Raw genomic sequence first — 21,146 nt, 5'->3', positions numbered from 1 at the left:
AAGTCTATTTTGAATTCCAGTGATATTGCCGCGAATTTTTGTAGTGTTCGTTCATTCTTCAAAGCTGCCGGCACGCCGCTTTGTCGATTTCTTGTGACACAAGACGCGCCCAGATTTATCTCGATTGATCACATCCAGGCGGAGCTCATTTTACGTTGTTCCAGAATTTTCTCCCCCGCATCGACGGCACACTGCAGCGGCTCTGTAATTCCAAGGTCGATGAGAGAGGTCGTGAAGATGAACCTCGCTGTGAACACAACCGCCTAGCTCCTCGCGCTACCTGCAAGCCTGCGCAAAAAAGTTCTTCAGGCTTCACACGACCAGCCGACAGGGAAATATCTCGGGTTTTCTCGCAACCTCCGCCGCATTCAAGACAAGTATTACTGGCCCAGACTGTGTGCCCATGTCGCACATTATGTGAAAACCTGCCGAGATTATCATCGACGAAAAGCCCCTCCCACCTGACGAGCAGGATTTCTGAACCCCACGTAACCCCCCTCAAGGCCCTTTCAGCCGATCAGCATGGACTTGCTTGGCCCTTTCCCGAAGTCAACCTTTGGAAATAAGTGGATCATCATAGCGACCGACTACCTGACCCGCTAAGCCGAGGGAAAAGCCCTTCCGAACGGAACAGCAGCAGAAGTCGACAAATTTTTCGTGGAATGCATTCTTCTGCGACACGGCGCCCTCGATGTGCTCATCACGGACAGAGGAACAGCATTCACGGCGGAACTGACACAAGCCATCCTGCGTTACAGCCAAACCAGCCACAGGAGGACATCTGCACACCATCCGCAGGCCAACTGACTGATCGGGCGCCTGAACAAAACCATCGCCGATACGCTCGCCATGTATGTCGGTGCCAACACAAGACCTGGGACGTCATCTTGCCTTACATCGTCTTCACCTACAGCACCGCAGTGCAGGAGACCACCCAGATGACGCCTTTTAGGCTCGTCCATGGCAGAGAGGCCACGCTCGACGCCCTGCTGCCCAAGGTTACCGAAGAAGATAACGTCGACGTCACCGCCTACCTTCAACACGCAGAAGAAGCACGAACTGCGGATCAAAGACCAGCAGCGGACCGACGCCAGACGCTGCAACCTACGATGAAGCAACGTGGAATACAAGCCAGGAGACCAAGTCTTGTTTTGGACGCCCATTCGCCGCCGTACATTGAGCAAAAAGCATTTGCGTCGCTAATTTGGCCCGTACAGGGTTCTTCGTCTGCTAGGTGAACTGGGCTACGAAGTCGTCCCCGACGAAATGACTGCATCCCAGCGGCGCCGCGTGCGACCAGAAGTTGTCCATGTCGTCGTCTGGAGCCTTATCATGCGCGCTAAAGGACGCTCCCTTTCCACACTCAGTGTTTATTTGCGCACATCCCGCTTTATTTGTTTGTAATCAACTAATGTTTGAATGCATCTGGTCGATGCTTCTTTGAGATCGAGAGCGGAGCAATGCCGCGAATCTTTGTAGTGTTTGTATGTTCATTCTTCAAAGCTGTCGGCACGCTGCTTTATCGTTTTCTTGTGATGCAAGACGCACCAAGATTTATCTCGATTGATCGCATCCAGGCGGAGGTGATTCTACGTTGTTCCAGATTGTTCTAGCAACTTTCCACGATTTATCTCGAAGGTTCGCTATCACCTTTAAAATGAGCACGACTGAGAGTAGTGGGCATTCAGTTCGACGATCGCCGAGCGCGCTTGTTGCTACGCTGCCGCCCACTCATTCAGTTCTTAGCGGGCGCAAGTCAGCCCAAATAAGAGTTTTCTTTGGAAGCCATTCTCGCTGCCTTCCTGCTCTCCGGACTGCAATCACGATTACGCCACAATGTATGTACTAACTGCAGCATATAGTTTGCCTACTACAATCCTGATGTGCTTCATACAAAGGACGGGATATCGAATGACGTCGGGAAGGTTCGGACCTGCCTTGATTTTGGCTGTAAAGGTGTCAGTGGGGTCTAACCTGTGCCTCGGAACGGTTGCACCGATGCATTTTCACGTTATTAACTTCCACAGTAAACTGCATAGCCTACGGACCCGATGCTGTTGACGTGTAAAAAGTTTGCATTTTTCTCCAAAGTGGCGTCCTTGCCTAGTGACTGATCCTCCTCTGACCAAAAGAGTAACGGATATGTGCGGCGCAAGTGGCCGTTATCCCGCCTGTTCGGCTGTAGTGTTCGATTACCGCTCCCGCAAAAACGTGTCGGATATGTGAGGGAAATTAAGGCATGAGAGCGGCAGCCATGGTTGCTGTGAGTTAAGCATGAGAAGTGAGTGCAGCTTTTCAGGGCATTTCGCAGAATCCTTTCGTTGTGCTGTTATTAACGCTGCGTTCATAGTAAACACGGCGCAGGTTACACTTCCGACCATTTGTAACGAACCCGCAGAGCGACAGGAACGCGTGCGCTTTTGCGGTGCTGCATCTGACCGGGTGTTTACACTCGATCCTTTAATCTCCATGCATGTGTCATTGTCTGCTCTGGAGCCATGAAAGCTGCTCGCTTATCAAGGTAGAACAGGCGTCATTAGTCAGAGGAGGGCACTCTAATTTATGCGCGCGGCACTCATACTCGCCATATTGTGTTCTGTTATTGCAGAGTAGCCCGAGAAAGCATTCAGCATCATAAACACATATTAAGCCACAGATGAATCCTTGAAACGAATCACGGTTACCTTGTCACATTTTTTTCGAGACAGAAGATAATAGCGCCAAAGGGAGGCAAACACTAGAAAGACCGACGCAGGAAATGCGCTGATTTCACTCATTTTATTCACTGCCAACCCAGCAAATATATAAAAAATTCAAGGCTTGCGCAAAAACAAGAACAAGAGGCAAATCCCAAACGTTTCAAGATAAGACATCTCGGTCTTGAAAATGCGTACCGAAGTATCGCTCACACAATCTATTCGCCTCGTTTTTATGAGCAACGCTTCCGAAACCTCCCATTCCTTCGTATCTCTCTCTGCCCAGAATCTTTATCTCCGGAAGGCGTGGTTCCCATTTCTTGCACTGCTTGCATCGTTTTTCCCCCGGAGCACGTTCTGCCGCACGGTTACACACCAAGCAATCTGCACAATGCTGTGAAAGGTGTGCACCTGCTGGTTCTTTTAGCGATCGTGCATGCTGAGCAGCACGGTCATTAGCGCACCGCCCTGTTTGGCCCACGTGGACTTTTCCGCAGGACAATAGTATCTCGTACTTCGCACCTGCGCAGCATTTCACGTACTGCTTGGCATGCTTTTGGTTGCAAGAGCTCTTCTTTTTATTTCTCGCAATGCGCGCGCATAGCTGTGCAAGCTTTCGTGGAGCAGCAAACACAACTAGCACGCCATGTCGATTCGCCACCTTTTTGGCATTGCCCACGACCTTGTCAACATTAGGTACCGCTTCTGGTTTCAAGGATTGTTTTCTTGGCTCACACGACTTCTGAAACATGGAAAGTTTGATTTTTCGTAGGAGGGTTTCAGCAGCTGCAGTAGTGACCGAGCATGGGAACCCCGCCGAAACCAACCGGTCCACTTGCTTATCAAAACTCGCCTGCATGGCACTGCACGAGAGCTGACTCGAGGCAGAGGCTAGCAATGGCGCGTTTTACAGTTTTCGAATGAGCCGAGGTATAAGGCAGCAGCTCCTTCTATGCTCGAGATGAGTATCGCCAACACACATGATGCTCGCCCAGCCAATATTAAGATCTAAAAACTGCAAATACCCCCGAAGAGAGCGTTAATGAGTGAAAAGCCAACCCCCATCCCACTTCTTTAAAGCTCCCTATAACTGTGCTTACAGCATCTTTGTTCTTGTGCTTGTCTCTCTTTAGCGCTATTATTTTCTCTCGGAAATAGTATGCACCATCTAGCCCAAATTGACGTTCTTTTAAACCATCTTGTCACAGATACTGTCTTTATTTGGTGATCGCTGCGCTCACTGCAAGAATGCCGTCCTCGCTGGCAAGTATAAACATGCACGGGGTTGAAATTTAATGCTCAGTCTAGCAGAAGGCTTACAGACGTTGGTGCGAGACACTGCGAAAGCTGCAGCAGCCGGTCTAACCCTAATTGCAATGCGATTTCAGTCTTCTTCAGGTGTTTGGAGCAGCTGCGGGAGCGATCACCTGCTGTTTTCAGATCAGATGAATGCGTGAATTTGGTTGCTCGGCGAGGGCAAGCTTCTTTTGTGTGTATGCCTAGCTCTCTCCTGAGTTGGGTTGCTATCGCAATGCCATGACTCGGAGGCGACGGCCTTCCCTCTACTGATCTTGTCCACGTGAATGTGCAACCTGGGTGTGCATTGGAATCGATTCCTACCTTATATTTGTTCTTCCATAGCACATATCACAAAGAGCCCCTCATCTAGTCTACACTGGTGTGCTCGTTGATCGAGTGTCTGTGACAGACATTGCTCCTTCCTGCTTTTTGCCTCTGCGACGTCACACTGCTAAAATAAGCTCAAAACCTAGCATGGTGCGTTGTCTTTAATCGTTCAATTTGCTCCTGTCACCATTTGCTTCATTATTTGATGGCTTACGTTGTTTCGCTCTCTGGAAGGCTGTCTGAGTGCTATGTTTTAGTACGAGCAATAACTGCGAAATCACAGGTTGTTTTTTGTTTTTTCTCCACAGACTAACCGACAAAGCTTCCGTTCGCTTGCGGCAGCTTACGTGATCGCATGAAAGCAAGAGCCCAAGCGAGTTCCGATCCTTAATGGCGAAATCCGCGTGGGTGATATTTTGTATGTTCAGTCCTGTCTGCTGCGGGAATATAGGAAGGCAGCGTCGGCAGAGTGCACGCCTGCTTGCTACACATGGTGCCGCTAAAATTTCCACCACCTTCGCACTTTTCTGCTCGTAGAAGTGCAAGTAAAATGAAAACTCGCAACGGAGTGGAGCTTGTCTGCTCACGCGAGCTCTTTCTGCACCGCATTCCTCCATTAAAAAGAGCAGCGCGCTGCAGAAGATGGAAGCTGCGTTTCAACAGCGTTCTATGGCGAGGTATTCCCTGTAATTCCAGAACGAGCACTTATGTAAAATGGTGTCTCTGCACGGCGCGAGGGCAGTGCCAATACAACGCGCCTTTAAATACCAATTAGAATTCCTGGCTCCTTGACACACCGACGGCGCGACTACAGCGAGGCCGGCCGAAGGTTACTGGCCGCCGGTTTAGCAACTTTGGTGCCACCGCCCGCTCCTCTCTTAGAGTGAGAGAAAGAAGGGTGCGCGAGAACTGGCTTTGGCGGCAGCGGACTTGCGCTGCTCCGTTTCATTGCAGTGGAAGCCCATTGTGTCCTTCGACGAAATAACTGGCTGACTGCCCGGAGGAACCGTGCTACCGCCCAAACACCGCGCTTTCCGTTATACGTGCGCATTCTGGCCCCGTAACGCGTAGCGCGCACACGGAAGGTAGTGAAGTGGCCAGCCAGACTTGTTGACAGTTGGATCCGCGCGCGCACGGCATTGCCGACGACGAGTCCTTGCTCCATGGCGCCGACCCGATGGGGAATCGTGGCTGCTGGCCGCGTTTGCAACGACTTCGTCGACTGTCTCAACAACTTGCCGCGCGAGGAGCACCAGGTGAGAGGAGCACGCTGAATGCGGTACGTCCGCAACCTGTGTACCTATACTGCTTGTGCCTCTAGTCAGCGTCATCATAAAGCGCGGAACAGCTTGGCTCGGTTCCTTTCTTTTAAGGTATTTCATAATACAAGCGTGCTTAAGGAAAAGGATGAAGTTACTCAGCGATGATAACGCACTAGCCTTGACAGGGAGAGACCAATACGTACAAAAGGACACAACTGACCTACTAATAGCCCGAATAATAATGATAACGATTCGGTCAAGCACGGATCACTTTAATTCTAACATGCCGTCTACAACTTACACGACATTGTGGGGTTTATGTGGCGCCCGGGGCGACAGATAAATGTTCTTGCTTTTGAGCATTACTCGACTGGTGAGAGAAAGGAAGACGCCGTACCAACACGGTTTTAGTGCTTATTACACACAATACTAATATTTTCTCTGCTCAATCAATACGGCGTGGAGAAGAACCAGGACGTCAATATTAAGTATTGAAGAAACAAAGAGGGGTAGCCGGGGTTAGGCAGAAGGGGGTATAAAAGCAATGTGATCAACTAAAGTTCGGGTAGAGAATATGAAAGCATAGAGGCTGGCATGTAAAGCACTTGCAGATATGCTACTAAAAAGATTTAAAGCAAAATTCGGCGCTTGACACAGCGAAAAGACTAAAATTTTGACCTGCGCTGGCAGCTCCCAGCACCCACATCTACCCCGCACACCCAACACCCCTATGTCAGCCGCTGAGTAGCACACAAATGAAACACGAACAAGAAAACTGCGGTACCGACACAAAAACACCAACAGATTAGCTCATAGAGAGTGAACACGAGTGAATACACTTCGGAAGAAGAGTATCCCCGCGCTTTCGAAGTTAAATTGGCATGCGCTAGTAATGGGCTTCCTCTGGCTAAGAGCTTTATTTTGCTGTTCGCGTTTCATTTCTTGCTTAGAGCACGCATGAGGGCTTCGCTCCCACATTCATTCTGGCAGGGTGCGGCCGTGCGCCAGGAGGAATACCCCGCCCAACGACAGCGTCACAAATCCCATTACTCGGCCACACGAGTTTTTCTGGACTCACCTGACCTCGGGCTCTGTTTCACGTGCCAACTCTGTACGCTAACTATATCTCTCGCTCAGGTATGCTGACAGAAGTCATGCTGACAGAAGTAGTGAGGTACGTCCTCACTACTTCTGTCAGCATGAAAACAAGAGGTTAGATTTCTTGATGGCTCAGCGGATGCTGCCCACTGGTTCGGTTACCTTTCGCTCCGTATAACCCGACTCAGTCAAGTTTAGCCACAGCCATTTTTTTGTGAATACCTTGTTGGATGATTGGATTTTGAGGCAAGGAAAAGGCCCAGTAACTGTCTCAAGTCTCCGTGGACACCTCAACCGCGCCGTGACGGAACGAATAAAGGGGGAATTGAAAGAAGGAAGAGAGAAAAAGGCGCCCTAGTGGAGTGCTCCGAAATAATCTTATAATATCTTTAACGTGCACTGACATCTCACAGCACATGATTTGTTGTATGGGCCCATTTTAATAACAATTACCCGAATACTGGAGTCGGACATTTCATGTATCTCATTCTTGAAAAGATTTGTTTCCGTTTGGCGTCGTCTGCAAACCGTTGTAGAATTCTCGAAGTTAACCTCCTTGCTACCTCCGCCCCCTCTCTCTAGTCCCCGGCTGCGCTCTCAAAGTGTCTTTCAAAAGACCGCTGCCAGCTGGGCTGGACCGTCATAAGGACCTAGGCGATATTCTAATGAAGGCACCCAATGGGAGGGCGACAGGGCACTCATTAACCACAGGAAAAAGATGCCTTTACACAGTTCTAGTGTATATCAGCTTAACAAAGTTCGGGGCATAACACGAACTTCTGAACAGTTATTAGCATGAGCCGTTTCCTCAGTGAGGGTAGTCTAGGACCGCTACACCCAAACATGTTATTTTTTTCTTTTTTGATAACGTTATTCATTGCCTCAGGGCATAAAGGGGGTTGTGAAGGTAACAAAGAAAAAAAAAGAAAAGGGAGGAGTTAAATGAAGGAGAGAAGGTGGGTCGATCTAGTCAAGGCGATGAGGGAGCGCTGATGCGGCCTCTACGTCAAAGCAATACATCAGAATGGGTTGTTCGGAGGGAGACATGCTGCTGCCAGGTGAATTCTCGTTCCCTTCAGCGTCGGGCAAGACCACAACAAATGGTAAATATCAGCCTCAGTATTTTGCGAGTTGCAGACAAGATACTCTGGGCGGGATATAAATGGCGAAAGTCGCGCCACGTCCGAGTGACGGAGTGGGGCGACCCCGACCCGGATCCCCCGAAGCACAACCTCCTCTGCACGGGTAAGACCGCGGGGCATATTTATCACACACGGTGGGACGAGAGCACGTGTGCAGTGCCGGAGCTGTTTCTTTCCTGAGAGAAAGAGGGCAGAATCATTCGTGCTGAAGAACAGAGGCACTGATAAGGATAGGGTCGCCAGGCGGATTACAGAATCTGCAGAGGTTTGTGAACTCAGCAGGATGTTGCATCTTCTAACACTTTCCAGTCCGTAAATCTTGTACCGTTCCCTCTTATCCCCACATAGGTTGTGGCTGTGGCCGGGCGGAATTTCGAGAATGCGAAGAAGTTCGCCCAACTGCACGGCATCTCCAAAGTTTATCCTACCTACGAGCAACTCGCGCAAGACCCTGACGTCGGTAAGCAACGGCATCTGTAAGAGTGGAATATCAGGACGGTCCAATCAGGCACTTTAACCCAAATACATAGCGTTTACCTTGACGGAGCACCTACTCATAACTTTGCGCACTCAATACATATTCTTCAGAGGCTATAGCCGAAATTATTTCACATCTGTATATGTGTCAATTCCTTCCACCAATAAATGCAGCCTCGGGAAGCATCGTCAAAGATCAGCTGAAATTCATTAATGATTCTTTAATTACACACCTCAGTGATAGTTGATGTCAAAAAAAAGGAAAACAGTAGCGCCGACCAAAGGTACTTGCTGAAAAGGTTAAAAGACGTTTCGGTTTCAATGGTGAACAAGACTTCCGTATGGAAGGCGAAACATCTTTCAACCTTTTTTAACAAATACCATTGGTCGGCGCTGGTGTTTTCCTTTTTCAAATGCATTTCTTACCCAACACGCAGAGATGTCCTGGGACACCACATTTCATCACAGCGCTGGTTCCCCCTCGTGAATCGAATCTCGCCTTAAAATTTTGCGCATGATAGATTTTCAGTGATGGCGACCAGACTTTCACAAGGCCTACAGCCAGTGTTCTCCCTGAATTCGCCCCCATGCGAATTCGATGGCTCACTGCTCTTTCCTTCACTTCGTGCTTTCGCTGCAGCACCTTCGTTCAGTTTAGTGAGCGATCTAATTTTGATTTAGTTAATTCGATTTTCAATTAGCCAGGTAGGAACAAAAAGGCCATCAGCTCCATCGTACCTGGACAGAGTAGCACGCGCCGATATTATCAGCTTTATGGGCTGAGCGCCATCGCCCAAGGGATAAGTAATGCATAAGCAGATGCGTTCAGAGCCAACAGCAATTGCAGATATCCCGCAGAATCATTACGCCATATTCTTGCGGTAATCTTCCTACACTGTTCTAAGTTAGTACGATAAAGAGCAAAAACACTCCCGATAATTTTTTCGCAGTTACATAGCCCACTTAAAAATTACACAGGTGCTTCGTGGTTTCCATTTCGCAAAGGCAACAGTTGAAAAAGTAATAAACCTTGTGTTTCAAAACCATCTGTGAGAGCACCGCACGTGGCGGCGTGCCTGTCTCGTTCTATAACGCATGAATTCAAACAAAGCATATTCTGCAAAAAACAAAAAGATTTTGTTTCGCACCACCTATGATAAGTTAAAAACAAACATGCGAGTTGTAGTGATCATACCCACGCAGCCTCACACTGTTACAAGCCAATTTGGCGGGAAGCTGTTTGTCTCTGAAAAACTACGCTGGGCGCTAGGTGGCCATCCAGGGGAACCAAGTTCGCATTAACCTTTGAAATGCAAAAATAATTCCCGGGAAACTTGCAAAAATTGACAAATTTTTTAAAGTAGTCATAGTTTTTTCATGCAATTTTGATTCAGAAAATATGTTATTTCTTTGGTTTCTTGTTAATACTAACCTAAAAAAAAGTAAAGATAGAAGGAAACGCTGCTTTTGAGGGCGAAACTAGCAATGAACTGAGGTTTCATCATTTATAGTTAATGTGCACTGCCTGGAGTGCGCCACCATTGTCATATCTGTTGCTCCCATCGTCATGTGAAGCCGTCTCTAGACCGCAAAGAATATCAGACACTGTCAGAAACAAATTCTAGATCGCCAGGAGCACTGCTGTCAGAGCTACTCCGAAAAGTAGCTTGATGAGTGACACCATTATGAAATGACTGTTGTTAGACTTAAAAACGCGCTACAGGCGCGACACGTGTTTTTCATGGACAGCTACTGCCCTCTAGTATTGGACACTGCAAGTTACAAATTACGCAATTGCCCGCCGTAACTAGCCTTTGGCAGTATAGAGCAGCGCATCATCAGGAAGCACGAGTGTCACTCGTCATTGGCGATAGTCGTTCAATCTCCCACGACGAGTATATCTGGGGTTGCGTCGGGCAACTTGTAGGGATATAAACGGGCCAGGCGTACTTGGAAAATATTTTGTTTACGGCATCGCTAACGTCGTTTAGCCTCAGGTAGTCGCTTGTGCAGATAAGTATAACGCAACGGCGCAGTTTACACAAGTTCACTCTCACATTCGCTCTTGACCTCACCTTTTTTTTCCCCGTTCAAATCCTCCGTGCGCAGAGGTCGCGTACGTGGGCTCTCTCCACCCGGACCATTATCCGACGATGAAGCAGCTGCTCGAGCACGGCAAACACATCCTCTGCGAGAAACCGCTGACCATGAACCGTCGGGACACGGAAGAGATCTGCCGGCTGGCCAAGGAAAAGAAGCTCTTCCTCATGGAGGTGCGTACGCTCGACACAGTCAGTGAATGATACTGGGTCCCTCCGCAATAACTCGAGGCTGCTGCCTACACTTCCGTTAGTGCTCGTGCGAGGAAGTAGAGTTTCTTCCAAAACTCGAGTTGGGCTTCGCTCTACGTGGGGATGCTGTGCCGACTGCATGCGTCCGCCACCGCGACCAGCCTCATAGTGATGACGCGACATGACGTCAGAACATCCCGGCCTTGTGTGCAGCTGGCTAGCCGAAAGTCTTCCGCATAGTCATTCTTCTGTTTCGTTGGACAATAACGAAAAGTAATCATCGTCGCCTGCCACTCCAGGTTCTTTAAGATGTAGCGCCATACGCAACAGCTGCATCACAACAGGGGGGAGATTCATGCCGAGTGCCGCGGTCTCGCCTGCTTAGTCAGACGGACTAGTATGAGATTTTAGACATGCTTATCGCAGGACACATGCGCCTAACTAAAATAGCACGCAATAGATCAAATGCCATTTCCTCTAACTTTTCAATAAAAACGTGCTTGCTAACTGCCATGAATAAAAAGTGAATTCTCGAATTTAGTTAATTACTGTTAATACGAAGACAATAAATCTCATGGTTTACGTCCGCCTGGCTGTATAACCCAGTAGAAAAACAACTTTTCTGCACTGCTCTTTGTTTCAAAAATTCATAAAGTCTGACTTTGAATACCCTGTACGCGGGCGTAACCTTATTATGGGCTTTTTTATTTCAAAGTTATCCACAATTGGTATATGAAATACATGCATGGCAAGTTATGGTATTTAGAATTCAACATCCGAAAGATGCACACGGGCTGAGAGGAATACCGTAGTGCACGGCTGGGAATAGATTCCTGCCTACTTGGGTTTTTTGACGGGCCCTGACAGTACACGGCCGTCTATAGAGTTCCGCCTCCATCGAAACGCGGCCTCCGCGGTCAGGATACAAGTCCTGTCGTCGGGCTGAACAGCCGAGCTCCGTCACCACTGAGCCACAGCGGCGTGGGGCAGATGGATGGGAAGATAGGCACGTTCTTTATGCAGTTGGATGCAGTTATGGGATGGTGTTCTTTGCAAGCAGTCTCCGAAAGCTCCAATTAGAAATGAGTGCTGTAGGCAAGAAAAATCTGAGTTTGTATGAAAGTCGTTTGTTAAATCCTTTCAGACGCCGCTGTTCATTTGTAGTTTAAGAACAACTGCTCTTCTTCCAACGAATAGCCTGCGCCGGCATGAAAAAAAAAAGCTATGCGGCAGAAAAGGCGAACTACTATTTTCTTTATGAAAGTATACAGCTGTATACAGTGTCGCAGTGGTTAGATGTTTTAACATTCAAGCCGACGGTGTTTATCACACCAGCACTGCTGTAATCGTGCAATCTTTTTTTTTTTGTTTTTTTTAATTCACACGACGCTGCAAAGCAAGAAAATATACTCCTTGTAATATTTGACTCCTCTGTGAAATATTACAAGCTTCGTTTTCTTGACAGCGTTAAAAACGCACCAGCTTGCTACCCTGCACTGGGGGAGAGGAATGACGGAATATAAAGGTTAGAGATAAAAGGGAGAGATAAGAAAAACCGGAAGGCAAAAAGGATTGCGCAAAGTCACAGTCTGTCGTGCAGTCCCGACACTGTTAGAAACCGCAGGAGGGCCTGGCAGTCCCTCACCGCCGATGATCGCCGCTGCCAGTGCATCTTGAGCAGGGTAGAATTAAACATTCATATTACCAGGGTGGCATGGTGTTTACACGTTGCTGAGGAGAATGGCGACAAGAGGTAAGGCTTGGTTTGATTTATCGGGGTTTAACGTCCCAGAGCGACTTAGGCTGTGAGCTGCGCCGCAGTGGAGGGCTCCGGAAATTTCAACCACCTGGAGTTGTTTAACGTGCTCTGACATCGCACAGTAAACTGGCCTGATCGACTGGGGCCCATGATGGCGCAGGCCCTATGGAGTCGTTACCTGCCGTCGTACAAGCACATGGAGGAAGCTATCAAGAAAGGCACCATCGGGGATGTGCGCTACGTGCACTCCACCTTCGGATACCCGATGCCCCGACAGAGCCGCTTCTTCCGCAAGGAGCTCGGTGGATCGGTGCTCCTCACGCTGGGCAACTACTGCGTCAGCCTGGCCCTCCAGGTGTTCGGCGCTGAGCGACCTCTGAAGATCAGCGCATGCGGCGAACTCGCGCCAGAAGGTTTGCGTTTTCAGCCGCATGCGGAGTAGAGAGACCTAGTTTCTGGAGTAGTCTTACGAGTGGGAATGTGAGCTGCAAGACAATAAAAGCCAGAGTAGCCAGTAAAGGTCGTGACTGCCATCAGCTTGTGTAGTAGACAGTTTGCTGTTGCGCATGAGTTCAATAAGTTGGTTGCAGAGGTGTGCTGGATGTTTCCTACGTAGTGTAAGGGTGCATGTATGTTTAGATAGGTGGCTGAGCGTGATGAAGGGGGAAGGTGAAAAGTGTGGTCGCAAGGGACCGTAGAATATGTCGGCCTTGACAGGAAGCTTCAACGCGTTGCTGTCGTCAAGATGGTGCATACTTATTCGTCATTCAGTGGCGTTGGAGGGGTAAACTGCTTAACGTAGGGATACGGGGCATGGGTCTGTGTGCCAAGAGCAAGGCTTTGTTGAGCTGAGTCAGCGGGTTGGAAAGTTGAGAGGAGGTAAGAGGTAAATAAGGAGCTTCGCAGAGGACACAGAAATAGACGAGGGCATCAATCACGTGTTGCAGTGCAAGTTCGTGACGGGACAAAGGAAGTGAGCTTGAGGTGGTGGTTTGGGAACAAAGATGGGTACCGAGGGAATGTCCAGTGCCAGTGTTTTTAAATGTATGACCGAGAATGCGGACTGCTGAAACCTGAGTGGTGAGATCTTCGTACAAATGGATTGAGATGAGGAAGCGGACGAAATGTTTTTCGCGATTGAAAATGACGATGAGTTCTGATTTGTGATATAAGCAGGAGTGACCGATTAATGAGGCTTATAAGGTGATACCACAAGCCTGTTGAAGAACTCCTATAAGGAGCGGCGTGCTGATAGGTGTTTGGAGAGGGCAAACAGTTTGTTGAATAAGGGCGGTGCTTACTCAGGAGAATGAAGCGGACGAGAATCGGGAGGGGTGAGTGGTATAAGAAAGCTATTCGTTTGAAGCTGGTTTCGAGACTGGATGGCGAGGTACGATGAGTGATCATAATACGCCTGAGGGCATCACGTGATTCTTGTGCGGCGAAAAAAGAGTGTAACCAGGGACCACGCGAATTTCGAGCTGAATGACTTGTTAGATCACCGCAAAGGTAAAGCCAGTCTTACGTTATAAAAGTAGAACGTTATAGAATTAGCACGTGCCTATCCATTGAGCTGCATGTGAGGAGTGATATGCTTATAAGCCAGCGAATTTTAAACGCCGGCTAATTTCTCTGCGCTTCATTAAAGAGTATCTCTCTCTATATATATATAATGGCGCCACCGTTTGATAAGAGTAAGACAGCGCTTCCACAGAATGATTAAGAGGTTGATGAATGAGATTTAAATTGTAGTAGCGAGCAGTTGCGTCCAGACTAAGAGATAAAGAAAGTTCATTCCTGGTGACGGGCGCATCTGGAAAGGAATGAAAGTGTGGCCGGCTTGTGAGGGAAGTCGCGCTTAGTTTAGGGTAGCGATATGGAGTTGCGGGAAGAAAGGTGAACAATATAAAACGGTCGCTGCCTAAAGGTTGTGAGGCCTGCGAGCTGGGAGACGAAGGGCCGAAATGGAAGCAAAAATTGGGGCAAGTGTCTCTTTGGGCACTCCGACCGAGGCGAGTGGGAAACGAAGTTTGGTGAGGAGGGACGTAGTTGAGTTGTATTCGGGAAGAGAGAAGATGTGTCCATAATGATATATGTTCGGTTCACCCCAGGCAACGTCGAGAGTCTTAAAATCTCCTTAAAAGAGGGTATCATTGATATATTGGAAGCGAATGTGGTTGGTGAGCCATGGCGTGGGGCAGACTACTTTCTGATAGAGGCACCAGTTTGCGTTAATGAAGGTGACGATGGCGTATTAACGAGAGGAGACAATTTGTATGGAGGTGTGTTTTTTTCTTGATATAGGTGACAGCCAGGGTGGTAGTGTCAACTAGCGAGTGTTTATTCGTGTGCTGGATGCTGGGTTTTGTGCAGGGTATGTAGTGCGTCCCTGTGTGTCTAGTTGTCTTGTAGGGCAATCTCATTCGAAGCGGCGGAAAGTGCGTTGATTTTAGTAAGAGACTGCGGCAGTTCTGCTGGACAATATGCAGTCGGCAGCTAGATGTCATCTACCTCTAGAAGGTTAGCGGTTTTGCAAACGTGAGGTGGGGCTAGGTAAGGAACCAGCGCGGGGATGTGTACAAGTGGGAGAAAACGGCCTGCTCGAGAGAGATGCGATGGTCATCGGGCGACAGTAAGGTCCGTGAGCAGAGGTCTTGTCGCTTCTTTTTTGTCGGTTACCCGGCCGCTCTTCGCAGGAGTAGACCAAGCGGTGGCCGTGGTGATGGAGTTCAGCGGGGGCCGGCTGGCGACGTTCGCCTTGTCGGGCGTGGTAAAGATGCCGGGCAAGGCCGAGATCACCGGTACGAAGGGCACCATAACGGTGAGATAACCGCTTGCCTAGCTTTGTGTTCGTGGTAATGATAGCTGGACAGACGGCTAGGGCCGGCCTACATGTCGGATGGGTGATCTGAGAATGACAGCAATTACTGTGCCCAGATGAATTCCGTAGCTTAGCGGGCTAAGCTGCGCTGGTAGAAAGTTATGCGGTTTGTCGTATAAACTCCGGTGTATAGGATTGCATTGTCAGGTTTGTCCGCTGCCGCAGCAGTGTTTCATTGCGAAAACTTGCTCGTACACTTAACAGTAAGTGGGAATTTTCTCCACTGGCTGGCTTTCAGCCAGAGCTCTTGGGGGGGGGGGGGGGGGGGGGGGCGGAAAACTGCCAGCTAGTTGTCAGTTCTTCGTGGAACTGAGCAGTTGAACCTTCTTTTTCAAAGCTCCTCTAAATGAGAAATGGGGGAAATTTAGAATTTTGCACCGTTGTGTTAGTAATGGGTTCCACAGAACTACCATGGCTCGTAACGGAGCCGACGGGCGTGAAGTAAATTATCACTACATAAAGAGCATTTTGCGTTGTGTTCCTAGAAAATTATGAAGAAAGCAAAAAATGGATGACTTAACCCAACATCGTGAGCTGGTGCCGGAAATTCAACGGTCCGATTTAGACAGGTGTTCGCACACGGAAACAATCTCTGCACGTGCAATATCTGCACCTTGGCCAATTTCGGAAGCGAATCAAATAATAGCCACAAAGTGTGTCAATCGTGAAGTGGTTATCCACGAAAAATATCATTGTGATTATGTTTTCTGGTGTCTTCCAGTGCTTGATTGCACACTTATATACCCTACTGGTGAGCTGCTTATGTATGCGAAGTAAGCTGCTTGTCGCCTGTACACGGCCGTGCCCGCAGCTCATCATATCGACTGCTGGCGCCAAAGCGTGAACGTTATCGAGTGCAGACGTAAATGCGTCACTGTCAAAATGAAAAATATTTACCCTCACGGCTAATCAGTCCGTAAGACGCTTTGGTTTTCAGTACCTTTCTCTGTGTTTTGCTGATATATCGCTTAAACCCCAAAGGAACTCCCCGTCATTGTTCTCCCTTCTTTGTCGTTTTCAAAGCTACAACCCCCCTTCCACGCGTCTACTCGATGTGAGACCCCAGAGGGAGTCTTCGAGACATCGCTGCCGCCAACTTCTGTGCAGCGCAACTTCCCAAACTCAGCAGGCATGCGCTATGAAGCGGAAGAAGTTCGACGTTGTTTGAGAGAAGGTAAGCAGTGAAATGTCAGTGGTACATGTAGTGAAAACATGCATACAAATTTGACTTTTTTCTTTAAAGGCGTCTATTGAATTACATCGCAGCCATGTGCCTCATTCACTCTTACCTGACAGTGCGCCTCTGCGGCATGTGTACATCAGTTTTAAACCGGTAGCGTAAAGGCTCCCGTTGTGCAGAAAATCTTCTGTCGTCGGCGACGGAGAAGGTTTATTTATTTATTTATTTATTTATTTATTTATTTATTTATTTATTTATTTATTTATTTATTTGTTTGTTTGTTTGTTTGTTTGTTTGTTTGTTTGTTTGTTTGTTTGTTTGTTTGTTTGTTTGTTTGTTTGTTTGTTTGTTTGTTTGTTTGTTTGTTTGTTTGTTTGTTTGTTTGTTTGTTTGTTTGTTTGTTTGTTTGTTTGTTTGTTTGTTTGTTTGTTTGTTTGTTTGTTTATACTATAAACCTTCTTCGGGCTCAAACAGGAGTGGGCCAAGTCACGCGTGCATATAAACAGCATGAATAAAAAGCAAAAACAGGAACACAATGGAACTGGCGATATCACAGTCAAGTGACCTCATTTTATTTGGCGAAAAAAACGTTCAACTTTTTCGAAAAAAACATCAGCGTTTGCAGTGTTAACTATTTCCCTTGGTAACACGTTCCCCATTTCGATTGCCTCCGGAAAAAATTGAGTATTTAAATGTGTCGCAACGCCCCAGTGTGACCTAATGCAAGTATTATTATTACGTTGAGTAAAGCAGAAATTTGGGCAAGTTGGTACGTATTCATTTTTGAAACAGCGCAAAAAAGACGGGACGTGGAAACTAAGGGGTAAAGACAAACAGGCGCTGCAGAAATTTGGGCAAGTTGGTACGTATTCATTTCTGAAACAGCGCAACAAAGACGGAGTAAAACAATTAGATGTGTTGTTCTTGTTCTGTCTTGTTTTTCACTCGTTGTTGCTTGTAGTTTCTTCTTTCTTCTTAGTAGGTCCCGTTTCCCTGCTTCGCCCAATGAACCTCTCGATTCCGCCGGATTAACTGAGAACACTTATTTAATTAACACTTGATTGCAATAAAAAGGTACAGTACAGTTATAATGATGACAGCAGCATTGAAAAGAATAACCGAGCTGGGCCGCCCCTGGACTTAAGACAATCCGTCGTCCTAAGCGAGCATGCGGGAGGAAGTCCGTCTCCTACCCAGCTCCGACCTCAACTGCCGCCCGCTCAGAGCTCGCGGCCGTGGCTGGGCTTCTACAAAAATATGTATTCGTTCAGCGCTCTCATATTACCGAGGACGCTTTCCCCCGGTTTCGGGGAATCCATGTACCGCGGACGGGGCTGGGGCGCCGGCGCGTCTGGGCCTTGGTCCGCCAGGTTAGGATACCCATTCCCGCGGAGAAGCGCAAATTTACGACCAGTGGCTGCAACATACGGCAAAGAAAAACAACGCAAATCCAGGCTCCTAGCAGATGTGCGAGGTGTGGTCTGTCGAAGGCGTCCGGAGCCCCGCACATGCGCGAAGCGGCGCCGTCTACGGGGACACACGGCGCCTTACATGTCGGTGCTAGAACGAGACCCAACTAAACCAGTTGCACACTCAATGCTCCCTCCACGCGAAGTGCGAGTTCACCCGCGGAAACAGACATCTCAAAATGCGGGTGATGAACGCGCGGTCCGTCCAGGGGGCCCGCTCCGCACGACAAACAACAGACAAACAAAAGTTCCGCCCCCGAAGGCACGCGGCACCCCGCCGACACGGCTCGGGGGTACCGCTGTAAGAAACAGAACTCGAAACAGCATACACAAGACAAAAGTTTCCTCCCCGCCCGGGACGCCCGGCATCCCGGCGAAGCGGCTCGGGGCGTAACTGTATAAAAAAAACACAAGCAAATGAAACGCGTACAAGCGGGTGCAAGCGACGACCTTACAGACGGGACGTGGAAACTGAGCGGTAAAGACAAACAGGCGCTGTCAGAAATTTGGGCAAGTCGGTACGTATTCATTTTTGAAACAGCGCAACAAAGACGGGCGTGGAAACTGAGGGGTAAAGAAACGTCCACGTCCCGTCTTTGTTGCGCTGTTTCAAAAATGAAATGTATTATTATTACCTCGGATTGAGTGACGCTGCGGTGTTTAAAAGTAATCCTCCTTAATTATGTTCAATGGGTGATGATAAAGATTAGAAATATTATAGTGTCTTAGTGTTATAGTGTCCGTGTCTTTGTTTGCGCTATAATATTTCTAATTCAACATGAACTACCAACTCGCCCAACAGGAAGTTTTAATGATAAAGATTGAAAGGGAATTTCATTGCAGCCGTTTTTCGATGGCGAGACAAGGGTGGAATTTGTGCACTAATATGCGTGGCTCTTACGGTACTTCCAATAAGTAAGCTGTAGTGCTTTGGACTGAATTTTTTCTAACTTTTTATCAAGTACGATTGTTGTAGGTCCCAGATTAGGTTCGCATATTCAAGGATAGCTGCGATGGAGCCATTGCCAGTCTGCGACATATAACCCGAGCAGTTTAAACGCGCTGCTACATATGTTGTCGATATGTATTTTCCATTTCAGGTCATGGGTTAATGTGATCTCCTGGCACTTTACTTTGTCTACGCGTGGTGTTATAAAACCAGATAACGTGCACTTGAAGGAGAGATGATTTTTTCTTGTTATGTTTGTACGCTTCGTCTTCGAAATGTTAATGCGCATGTCCCATGCTGCAACCTCAGTCAAAAATATTTGGAAAAGATGTCTGCAGTTTCATTTGATCACTAGATCTACTCTCAGCTGTATAAATCACGCAATCGCCAGCAAACAGTCTCATTGTCACACCAGACTGTGCACAAAAATGAATGTCGTTTACATATACAAGAAACAGTAGGGGGCCAAGAACGCAGCCCTGAGGGACCCCCGAGAGCCCTTCAAAGTAATCCGAGCTAACAGTTTGAAAAACAACTATGCGCTTAACGGATGAATACAGAGGGAGAACATAAACGACACAAAAGGGGCATGTTCTACCTCTGTCTTCGTCTTTTGAGCGCACAGGTGTTTTTCAAAGATCATGAACCAACTAACTCATCAAAATGTGTCAATCGAGTTAAACTGTTTATTGCGACGAAGTGCTCACTGTTGAAGAGGTAGGCTTCTATCCATGCTCTTTCTGTATGTAACACCCCTTTAAGGGGCCTTTATGGTAATAAAATGAAACAAAATGATTGACAGTCCACCCGCCGAGGTGGCTCAGTGGTTACGGCGCTCAGCTGCTGGCCCGAAAGACGCGGGTTCGATCCCGGCCGCGGTGGCTGAATTTCGATGGAGGCGAAATTCTAGAGGCCCGTGTACTGTGCGATGTCAGTGCACGTTAAAGAACCCCAGGTGGTCGAAATTTCCGGAGCCCTTCACTACGGCGTCCCTCATAGCCCGAGTCGCTTTGGGAAGTTAAATCCCAATAAATCAAGATTGACAGCCCGAGCGGCGCCATGGTGGCCTTGGTTCTGGTTGCCTTGGTAACGGCGCATGCGCAGTCGCGGCCTATGGCAAACACCGTGACGTGCGCTTCTGCGAGCTTAGTGCAGCTTTCGCTACAAAAGTTGTGTTTGCGTAAGAAGCACAGTAGGGAACATACAACTGGCATACTCCGGAGGGACAACACGCTATAAAGCACGCTACATCCTATATGTGCCTTACGTGCCAAGAATTGTAATATACTACCTGTGGTAAGGTATATTTATGTGTTTCCCTTTGTTTAAATTTTCCTGAGCACTCTTCACCTTTCCTTGGATTTTCCTCGAACTGAAAATAGCTAAACTTTCCTGGGGTATTTGCTGCGCACGCGGTTCATTTTTTTCATACCTCTCCTATTCATGCAGGACTTCTTGAAAGCCCATTGATGACCCACAAGGATTCAGCGCTGATCGCGGATACTATGGATGAAATTCTGACTCAACTTGGCGTTAAATACTAAGTGAATGCCACCTTTCGGATGGCTTTGTGTTCTGCGAGAAACGTTACATTCCACGACATGTATCAATAAAGTGGTTCTCATTTTATCCAGTGCTGCGCCCATCATCATGAGCAGTCATATATTGCGTTAGAGTTGTTATTTTCGGTGTTCGTATACAATCATTTATTTGAGTTGCGATACCTGAAGTAATTGTGCGGAACGCTATGCTGGAACGTGCTTAAAACACGCTAAATTGACACAACGACGGGCTGACCGTAACGTTCGTATTGAGAATTTTCTTTCAGCGTAGCAAACGACACAATCACAAAGGCTGTCTGCCATATTTGCTGGTACGGGCCGATTCACGCAACGGACGAAATCACTCACTTCCCTTCTGGAAGCACAGAAAACTGCAGCTCAGGCGGCAGTGCGGCTTGGGAAGACAGCGCTGCCCGCGGACGAGGCGGAGCCAGTGACGTCGGGTCACGTGATGCTGTGTCCGCGCCCGGACGGAACCGATTTGGTCCGTTGTGTGAATGGGCCTTACCGGCACAAAGATGACGCAGCATGAGACCACGGGGTCTCTGGTCACCGCAGCAGTCTGGTCACCGCAGCTGCAAAGAGTGGCCGAAATTAGAGACATCTGAAAGCCCAAACCTAGAGTACGACCTTTCTAACCTGCAGCCAGGCGTGGCTAGTGCACAAACCATTTTTTGAGGGAATTTGTTACCATTAAGCGAAATACTATTCTGATAAGGCAGCGCGCCTTGGTATAATTTTGTCAGAGGCCAGT

The 21,146-nt window shown here is 48.1% G+C and overlaps 1 protein-coding gene across 1 annotated transcript; it reads left to right on the top strand.

Annotated features, from left to right (window-relative positions):
• Window positions 1–118: 118 nt before the first annotated feature.
• LOC149339854 (trans-1,2-dihydrobenzene-1,2-diol dehydrogenase-like) lies at window positions 119–20,491 on the top strand. The gene is made up of 7 exons (XM_089548512.1): window positions 119–5,578; window positions 8,173–8,284; window positions 10,411–10,574; window positions 12,512–12,764; window positions 15,048–15,172; window positions 16,256–16,406; window positions 20,280–20,491. The coding sequence occupies exons 1-7, from the start codon at window positions 5,486–5,488 to the stop codon at window positions 20,372–20,374; spliced, it is 993 nt and encodes a 330-aa protein (XP_089404638.1). The 5' UTR covers window positions 119–5,485; the 3' UTR covers window positions 20,375–20,491.
• Window positions 20,492–21,146: the final 655 nt, after the last annotated feature.

This window comes from Amblyomma mixtum, chromosome 6 (assembly GCF_055824585.1).
Source record: "Amblyomma mixtum isolate Tamu chromosome 6, ASM5582458v1, whole genome shotgun sequence".
In the NCBI taxonomy this organism is placed as follows: domain Eukaryota; kingdom Metazoa; phylum Arthropoda; class Arachnida; order Ixodida; family Ixodidae; genus Amblyomma; species Amblyomma mixtum.
This window is presented reverse-complemented; position numbering and strand designations above follow the sequence as displayed.

Coding starts and splice junctions, on each gene's coding strand:
- LOC149339854 (XM_089548512.1), top strand. CDS start 5,486: ATGGCGCCGACCCGATGGGGAATCGTGGCTGCTGGCCGCGTTTGCAAC. Junction 5,579..8,172: donor TGCCGCGCGAGGAGCACCAG/GTGAGAGGAGCA, acceptor ATCCCCACATAG/GTTGTGGCTGTGGCCGGGCG. Junction 10,575..12,511: donor AGAAGCTCTTCCTCATGGAG/GTGCGTACGCTC, acceptor ATGATGGCGCAG/GCCCTATGGAGTCGTTACCT.